This window comes from Lolium perenne, chromosome 3 (genome assembly GCF_019359855.2).
Source record: "Lolium perenne isolate Kyuss_39 chromosome 3, Kyuss_2.0, whole genome shotgun sequence".
Taxonomy (NCBI): domain Eukaryota; kingdom Viridiplantae; phylum Streptophyta; class Magnoliopsida; order Poales; family Poaceae; genus Lolium; species Lolium perenne.
The window spans coordinates 234,927,677-234,936,694 of record NC_067246.2 but is presented as its reverse complement, the minus strand read 5'-3'; the positions used below and the strand labels follow the sequence as shown (position 1 = coordinate 234,936,694).

At 47.5% G+C, this 9,018-nt stretch overlaps 1 protein-coding gene across 2 annotated transcripts; it reads left to right on the top strand.

Annotated features, from left to right (window-relative positions):
• The first annotated feature begins 3,085 nt into the window (after window positions 1–3,085).
• LOC127343987 (uncharacterized) lies at window positions 3,086–8,129 on the top strand. Of its 2 annotated transcripts, none has more exons than XM_051370210.2 (2): window positions 3,086–3,440; window positions 4,722–8,129. In XM_051370210.2, the coding sequence occupies exon 2, from the start codon at window positions 4,794–4,796 to the stop codon at window positions 7,794–7,796; it is 3,003 nt and encodes a 1,000-aa protein (XP_051226170.1). In that variant the 5' UTR covers window positions 3,086–3,440; window positions 4,722–4,793; the 3' UTR covers window positions 7,797–8,129. The 2 variants fall into 2 exon arrangements, with proteins under 2 accessions (XP_051226170.1, XP_051226169.1); XM_051370209.2 differs by having other exon boundaries at window positions 3,086–3,451.
• The last annotated feature ends 889 nt before the right edge of the window (window positions 8,130–9,018 follow it).

Sequence of the window (9,018 nt, the reverse complement as noted above, 5' to 3'; positions counted from 1 at the left end):
AGGGGGAATATATCGCATCAATACTATCATAGTAATAGTTAACTTCATAATCTACAAGAGATTACAATCATAACCTACGCCAAGTACTACATGATGCACACACTGTCAACATTACATCATAGAGGAGGAATAGACTACTTTAATAACATCACTAGAGTAGCACATAGATTAATAGTGATACAAAGCTCATGATCACATAAAGATCACATGGGAGAGAGAGATGAACCACATAGCTACCGGTAGAGCCCTCAGCCTCGGGGGAGAACTACTCCCTCCTCATCATGGGAGACAGCAACGGCGATGAAGATGGCGGTGGTGTCGATGGAGATGACTCCGGGGGCAATTCCCCGTCCCGGCGGCGTGCCGGAACAGAGATTCTGGTCCCCGAAACGGAGTTTCGCGATGGCGGCGGCGTCCCTGGAGTCTTTCTGGAGTTTCATCAATCGGTATAGGCTTTTCACGTCACGAGAGATTATATAGGCGAAGAGGCGGAGTCGGAGGAGCCAGGGGGCTCCCTCCCCATAGTCTGGCGCGGCCAGGGGGCCACCCGCGCCGCCATATGGTGTGGGTCCCCTGCTGCCCTTCCTCGTCTCCCCTTCGGACTTCTGGAACCTTCCGTGAAATATAAGATCGTGGGCTTTTGTTTCGTCCAATTCCGAGAATATTGCCCGAACAGCCATTCTGAAACCAAAAACAACAGAAAACAGGAACTGACCCTTCGGCATCTCGTCAATAGGTTAGTTCTGGAAAACGCATCAAAACGATATAAAGTGTGAACAAAACATGTAGGTATTGTCATAAAACTAGCATGGAACATCAGAAATTATAGATACGTTGGAGACGTATCAACAGCTTCCACCACCTCCATCGAATCAGATTCTACATCTAGAGACTGAGCTGCAAACTGCTCCGCCAGTTTCAGTCCATTAAAAAGGGCTAAAGCATTCATTGTTGCCACATCAATTGCATGATCAGTATGATCACAACAGGCCGCAATAAAATTTCCTCTGGGATCTCTTATAATTGCACCAGTTGCTCCGCTCCCCGTCTTTGGTTCATAAGCAGCATCCACATTTAACTTGTAGACTCCAGATGCAGGTTTTGTCCAACCTCCTCTACGGATTGTATTTCCACTACCCTTCACTTTTGAATTGTTTGCGAGAATGCCTTTGATATTCAGCACAATCCTCACAATATTTGGTACTGGTTCTTTGTTTTTTATCTGCCTCCTAGACCACCAAATGTACCAGCTTGCTACCATGATAGTAGCCACTCTGTTGTCCGTATCACATGCAATACCGCAACGTTTTTCTGAACAAAAAAGTTCCTCCAGGATGATCGACCCTGATCAGTCCATTACTATTGCCGCATTTACATTTTCCTGGAGCCCCACGACTTGCCAAATCTCTTGTGCTCTAGGGCAACTAAAAAGCATATGGCGAATATCTTCTGCGTTGATCGAACAGACTGGGCAATTGACTGAAGAACCAATGTGTCTATTCGCTAAGACACAGTAACATGGTACAATCTCATGTAAAGCACGCCACATAAAAATCTGAATTTTGCGTGGGACTTGTGTGCTCCATATTCTCTTCCAAACCTCATGAGGAGATGACCTGTCCGAACTGTCCGAACGGTTCACTCTCCTTCTATATTCATGTCCCCATTTCGTATAATAAGCCGATTTGACAGAAAAACGTCCAGATTTGTTTAGACTCCAAGCTATAAAATCTGACTGCCCAAAATTCGGAAGGGGAATCCGAAGGATCCTCTCCGCATCAACTGACCAGAATGTTTGTCTGATCAAATCCTCATCCCAACCACCTGTAATAGGACAGATTAATTCATTAACCCGCGTTAGAATTTGGTTGCCCCTAATAGTCACAACCTTTCTTGTAGGACTGGAGGGTACCCAATGATCTGCCCATATGTCAATAGTTTCTCTATTTCCTAGTCTCCAAATGCATCCTCTCTTGAAAGTTTTTAAACCTGGCATAATAGTTTGCCACGTGTAAGAAGAACCCCTTTTCAAGACCGAATTGATCAAATCTCCATTTTTGCTCTAAGAACCTGTGCACATAAAGAATCTGGATCACTTAGTAATCTTCAGCATTGTTTAGCTAGCGTGGCTTGGTTAAAACAGTGAAGGTCCCGAAATCTCATTCCTCCTTCATTCTTCGGGATACACATCTTCCACCATGCCATCCAATGCATTTTCCTCTGAGTTCTTGATCCGCCCCACCAGAATTTAGCAATGGCATTACATATCGCTTTACATACTCTTTGGTATATTAAAAACCGATATAGCATATGCCGGTATGGCTTGAGCTATAGCTTTCAGGAGAATCTCCTTCCCTCCTATAGATAATAATTTTTCATTCCATCCATTGATACGTTGGCAGATCCTTTCAATCAGATGCTGAAAACAGTCGCTTCGATCAGTGCCAACCAGAGATGGTAAACCCAGATATTTATCAGTCAAGGATTCCACCAAAATATTCAGGCGCGCACATACTTCTGCACGAACTTGCAGCTAAAACAATTTTTTCACATGAGTCAAAAATAGAGTGTCTTACATTACAAAATAATTGTTCAGGTGGTTCGAAATAATTGCTCAAAAAATCATATTCGTAAATTTACCAAAAAAAAGAAAAATAATTCAATAGTTGATGTTAATACGTCCTAAGCCTTGAGTCGGAGGGAGTATAAATTAATATGAAACAAAACTTTTACCTTGACCTAAAATGTAGATCAAAGCAGTCTAAAGTAAATAATGTCCCGTCAAAACCCGCAGCTTTCTTTCACACGGATCCGATTCTGATGGGCCCCCGAGATTCATTCCCCACTGCGTCGCCGTCGCTCCATAGCCATTCTTTCCTTTTCTTCACACCTAACCCGGGCACGAACCGGCTCTCGCTGTCGGGTCAGCCCAGGCCCGCGCGGCCCGCCCCTGTCTCCTCCTACCCACGCTAAACCAAACTTTCCTCCAGCCGCTGCCGCGTCGGCGTGGCAGCCTTGCTTAATTAATCACACTGCATCCCAGCCTAATCCCCCAAGGAATTATACCACCACCACCACCACTACTAATCCACTCTCTCTCCCTCTGCTCGCTCAGCTTTTGCCTCCTCTTCCCTCCCCGCCCCGCCGTCGCCGCTGCTTCCTCCCACGCTCGGCATATAAAAATCGCCCGCCGCGCCACCTCACACTGACACGGCCGCGCCCATTTCACACCGGATGGACTTGGGCTGACCGCTGCCTCCCAATCCCAAGCTCTACCTACAGCTAGCTAGACGCAGCAGCAGCGACGGCCGCTCATCCTTCCTCCTCCTAGCCGCCGCCGCCGAGCGGAGCTGGATTCGGATCGGGATCCGCAGCGGGAGCTACCAGACGCCACCACGCCGTGCCCCGCGGGGCTGCTGCTGTCCCGACGGAGAAGAAATGTAAGCCGCAGGTACTTCGAATTCAAGTTCCGTCCGTTGCTTCTTTAGCGCGAGTAATCCGTTAGTAGAGCGGATGATTGCCTTTTTCTTTTCTTGGAGCCTGGAGCTCTCCTTCTCGATCAGCCTCTGGTCTCCTGATGAGCCGTGTTCCACCGCTTTCCCGGCCGGCTTTCCGCCTCGCCAGATCTGAGCGCCGTCGGCGGCACGCGCGATCTCGTTCGCTTCATCGTCCACCTCGCTTCCTCGCGATTGCGCGGCAGATCTGGCGCCGCGTCGCGTCGCATCATCGGCGCAAAGATTCAGCTTCGGTTGGTTGGCGCCGGCACGATTAGATCCGGCCTTGCTCTCCCCCCCACCACGCGCGCGGCATTAAAAAAAAATTGTTGACGGAAGAGTTGCCGTTTTTTCCTCCATCCATCGCTGCTCCCGTACGCGCGCGGGTGGTTTCTTTTCCTATCTCGGCTCGTGGCCCAGGTTGTACTTGGTACCCTGTGCTGCGCATCATCAGGCATGGGCAGCTCGATTCTCCCCATCTGTTATGTCACCGCGACAGTTATTTCCGCTGCTACCGAATCGATCGGTACAGTTGGAGCGCACAGCTCATCTCAGCCTCCTTTTCTTCTTTTCTTGCTGGTATCCAGTAAACAGCATCAAAGTATCAGAGGCAATGTGGAGAAGGTTTTCTTCTCTCTCGCCTAACTGAACGTACTTGCTGACCCATTATTGAGCCATGATGGATTGCTTTATCTGAATGACCAATAGAATGCACCTTTTGCTACAGTTCTAGTTTGTCCCCTGTCTGTCCCCAAACTTGGCCATTTTCTTTCCGTGAGTAGAAATGCGTATGTTTTACTACTACTTTTTTGCTAGTTTGGTTGCTTAATCGCCCCCAAATATTGATGGAAGATCAGGCATTACATTGATCGCCAACTATTGTTCCCCAAGCTCTACTTTTAATACGTACTGGCTAGGAACAAGGGCAACTGGAGAAGGGTTTTTTTTCCTCTAGACATGAATGTACTTGCTGAGCCATGATGGATTACTTTATCTGAGTGACGAATAGATCGCACATTTGCTACAGTTTGAATTTGTCCTCTTTCTCCAAACTTCCATCAGTTCATTTAAGCGAGTAGAATGTGTATGTTTTACTGCTGTTCACTAGTTTGGTCGCATTCTATTTGTCAGCAATTATTGTTCCCATGTGTGTAATTTCATTCTGCACTGGCTAGGAACTGATTGAAGGTTTTCAAGTCATGATGGAGTCGTTTCTATCTTTTGCAGATACTGATTTGCACAGCGATCAGTTGAATCACAGGCTATTCTTGAGAGCTGGATAGTACTGAAAATGGGTATATGGAGCTTCAACAGGAAAGCTCCGATGTCGGGGCTTTGGTCTCGGCACCATCAAGGAACATGTCATCCTCTTCCTCGGCATTTGTATCTGCGAACCAATCACCTTTCTTCACGCCACGGTCAATGTCTGCTCGCCGCCCGGAGCATGCACTTCCCGACTACAATAACTCCTCGAGTGGAATTGCGCTAAAAATCAGTGACATTCTCTCTAGTGACACACTGGTGCGGCAGGAGCAGTTACCAGCAGCCAACACTAGCTTATTGCAAGACGATGCCTCTCCTCCTCCCAGCCTTTGCACTTCAAGTAATTTTGGGACTCCTGCAATTGTCTATAACAATCCCAGCTTCATTTCCACCTTCAATGGCCCATACCAAGGTAGTTCGTCAGCAACCAGCACTTGCGATCGTTCAACTCGAAAGGAAAAGCAGAAGAGGCAAGTGTATCGGAAATCTTCGTCCTCTCAACCTACAACATCAGCGGCTTCTGTCAGTAGGCTTCGGATCTATGATGTGTACATAGGATTTCATGGGCGCAAGGCTTCGCTGCTGAGGTTCACTAATTGGCTTCGTGCAGAGCTTGAAATTCATGGAATCAGCTGCTTTGCTTCTGACAGGTCTAGGTGTCGGAACTCACACAGCCATGATGCTGTCGAGAGGATAATGAATGCTTCCACCTATGGAGTTGTCATCCTTACAAAGAAGTCATTTGGGAATCCTTATACCATTGAGGAGCTCAGGAACTTCTTTGGAAAGAAAAATCTGATCCCTATATTCTTTGACTTGGGTGCTGCTGATTGCCTTGCCAGAGATATCATCGAGAAGAGGGGAGAACTGTGGGAGAAACATGGTGGTGAGCTGTGGATGTTATATGGTGGGATTGAGAATGAATGGAGGGAATCAGTTGATGCTCTTTCTAGGGTGGTAGATGTGCAGTTAGAAGCTAATGATACCAATTGGAGATCTTGCATACTGCAAACAGTTATTCTTTTGGCCACAAAATTAGGTAGGCGAGGTGTGGTTGATCGGGTGAATCGGTGGAGAGCGAGGGTGGATAAGGAGGAATTTCCTTTCCCTCGCAATGGTGATTTCGTTGGGAGGAAAAAGGAGCTCTCGCAGTTGGAGCTTATTTTGTTTGGTGATGTCAGCGGGGAAGGGGAAAAGAAATATTTTGAGCTCAAGACAAAGCAAAGAAGAAAAAGCCCTATTAGTGGGTGGTCTGTTAACAATTATGAGGAATTAAATGCAAATGAAATCAAGGGAAAGGAACCAGTTTCATGGAAGGAGACTGAGGAAGGCATTGAGATGCAGAGGCTGGGCACTCCACTGCAGCATGGCCGACTGCCAAGAGTGAAGACTGGAGGGAGGTATGGGAGGAAGAAGAAATCTACGAAGATACTCTATGGAAAGGGCATTGCTTGCATATCAGGGGAATCTGGAATGGGCAAGACAGACTTAGCTTTGGAGTACGCATACAGGTTCTCCCAGAGATATAAGATGATTTTGTGGGTTAGAGGAGAGAGCAGATACATTCGCCATAATTATTTGGCTTTGCGGACTCTTCTGGAATTAGATTTAAGCGTTGATACTCACTTGCATGAGAAAGGAAGTGACCGATGCTTTGAAGAGCAGGAAGAGGAAGCCATTGCCAAGATACGACAAGAACTGATGCGGGACATACCATATTTAGTTATCATTGATAATCTGGAGAGCGAGAAGGACTGGTGGGATAAGAGACTCATAACAGACCTTCTCCCACAATTTGGTGGCGAGACTCACTTCATCATAACAACACGCCTTCCACGTGTGATGAACTTGGAGCCAATGAAGCTTTCTTATTTATCTGGTGCTGAAGCAATGACTTTAATGAAGGGAGGTGTCAAGGAATACCCACTAATGGAAATTGATGCACTCAAGGTCATTGAAGAAAAGCTTGGGAGACTCACCCTTGGCCTAGGTATTGTTGGAGCTATACTCTTGGAGCTTCCAATCACTCCAAGTAGGCTTCTTGACACATTGAATCGGCCGTCGCCCGTAAGAGATTTTTCTTGGAATGAGAGGGAAGGTAGCAGCTTGAGAAACAATGAAGTCCTTGTACGACTTCTGGATGTCTGCCTGTCGATATTTGAGCATGCAGATGGTCCTAGGAGTCTGGCAATTCGTATGGTTCAAGTTTGTGGTTGGTTTGCACCATCTGCAGTTCCAGTTCATATGTTGGCTCTGGCTGCACATAAAATCCCAAAGAAGCATCGGAGGAGTCCAAGGTGGAGGAAGTGGTGGCGAACACTAACTTGCGGCCTTGCAGCTTCTAGGATGCAGAGATCTGAAGCTGAAGCAGCTGCAATGTTGATGAGGTTTGGAATTGCCAGATGCAGCGCAAAGTCTGAGTATATCCAGTTCCATGATATGATCAGGCTATATGCTCGGAAGCGAGGAGGCACAAGAACAGCTCAAGCTGTGGTCCAATCAGTGTACCTCCGAGGCTCTATCAAACATTCGTCTGAGCACCTGTGGGCTGCCTGCTTCATGGCTTTTGGATTTGGTTCTGATCCTTTCCTGGTAGAACTGAGGCCATCTGATTTGATGTTCTTTGTGAAGCAGATTGTCGTGCCACTTGCTATAAACACATTCATCACATATTCCCGATGTAATGCCGCATTGGAGCTGCTGCGGTTGTGCACCGACGCATTGGAACGTGCAGCTGAATCCATGCTTTCTCAAGCTGGTAAATGGAGAGAGACATCATTATCCTGCTTTAGGCCAGTTCAGTCAGAGGCCCAGTACACCTATCTTTGGCAGGAGCTGGCTCTTCTGAAAGCTTCTGTGTTGGAAACACGGGCGAAGCTGATGCTCAGAGGTGGACAGTACGACACTGGAGATGACCTGATACGGAAGGCCATATTCATCCGCACTTCCATCTGCGGCGAGCAACACCCCGACACGGTTTCGGCTCGAGAAACCCTCAGTAAACTAACAAGGCTTCTTACAAACGTCCACCTTAGTTGATCCATACTAGCTTAGGACTTCACCCACCACCCATATATTATTCTTTTTAGTGTGGCTTTTTTTCATAATCGCCGTACAAAATGCCCCCAGAATATCAGATAACAAAGTAAATTTGTCTTCATCATTTCCACCTTTTTTTCATTTGTTGCTGAATGTAACCTATGTTATTCGATTCTTATTAGGTCTCTCTTCAGGGTTGTATCAATATATGTTGGCTTTGCAGTCAGCTGCTAATTAACTAGGACATTGTACTTGCAAATGCATGCACATAGGATTTTGAATTGTAAGTTCTGTCCTGTCACATGATAAGATGTCATGATTTTGTTCGACGAATCTGCCGTCTGGTAGAGAGTCAGCTCTGATGAGAGATGCTGTCGAATTGACGCATGAACTGTGCATTTGCCGTGTCGAACATTGTTGCTGTGATGCTTCTGAGCTTGCTTTGCATAGTTGTATGCTACCACTAGAATTAAGGTAGAAGAACATGTGGCCCTTGTACTTGCATCATGCTCTTGTCCACGAGCCCATGTTCCCTCTCTCATCAATGAATATATATAACACATCTTATTTGTCCCATATTGATGTTCACTTTTTTTAGTACTGTACTTGCCCAACTTGTTGAAGAATATTAAACAACATATCAACGTTTTTGTTTTAATGCTATAGGGTAACATCCAAGCGTGGAGCTCTAGCTGGCATTTTTTTGCTAATATATGAAACGAGAAACCAAAACTAAGGGTGTGTTTGGTAGGTCGGGCCAACCCAGAAAATCCCATCTCAACAGAGATTTCTGAGATTTTAGCTGTTTGGTAGGTCGGCTCTCCCAAGTGGGCACTGCCCAACTCACCCGGAAAAGGCCTCTCAGCCCTGCCCGACAGAGAAGCTCAAATCGAGCCGCACAGGCGAGGCTGACCTCGCCCGGAAAAAACCCCCCGCGCCTCGCGGCTGGGCCAAAATCCAACAGGGGTCAGACCAGTCTCGCTCATTCCCCCCCCGTAACCGCTCTCGCTCCAAAATCGCCCGCTCTTGACGCCGCCCTCTGCGCCGCCTCCTCGACGCCGGACGCCACCGCCTCGACGCCGGACGACGCCGACGGCCGCCCCGCACCTTCACGCCGGAGCTCCCTCGCTGGGACAGCCACGGTCGGCGGAGATCCTTCGCCACCGGAGCTCCTCGCGAGCACACGCGGCCGGCCACGGCCTCGCGCCGGACGGCCGGCTCC

Coding starts and splice junctions, on each gene's coding strand:
- LOC127343987 (XM_051370210.2), top strand. CDS start 4,794: ATGGAGCTTCAACAGGAAAGCTCCGATGTCGGGGCTTTGGTCTCGGCA.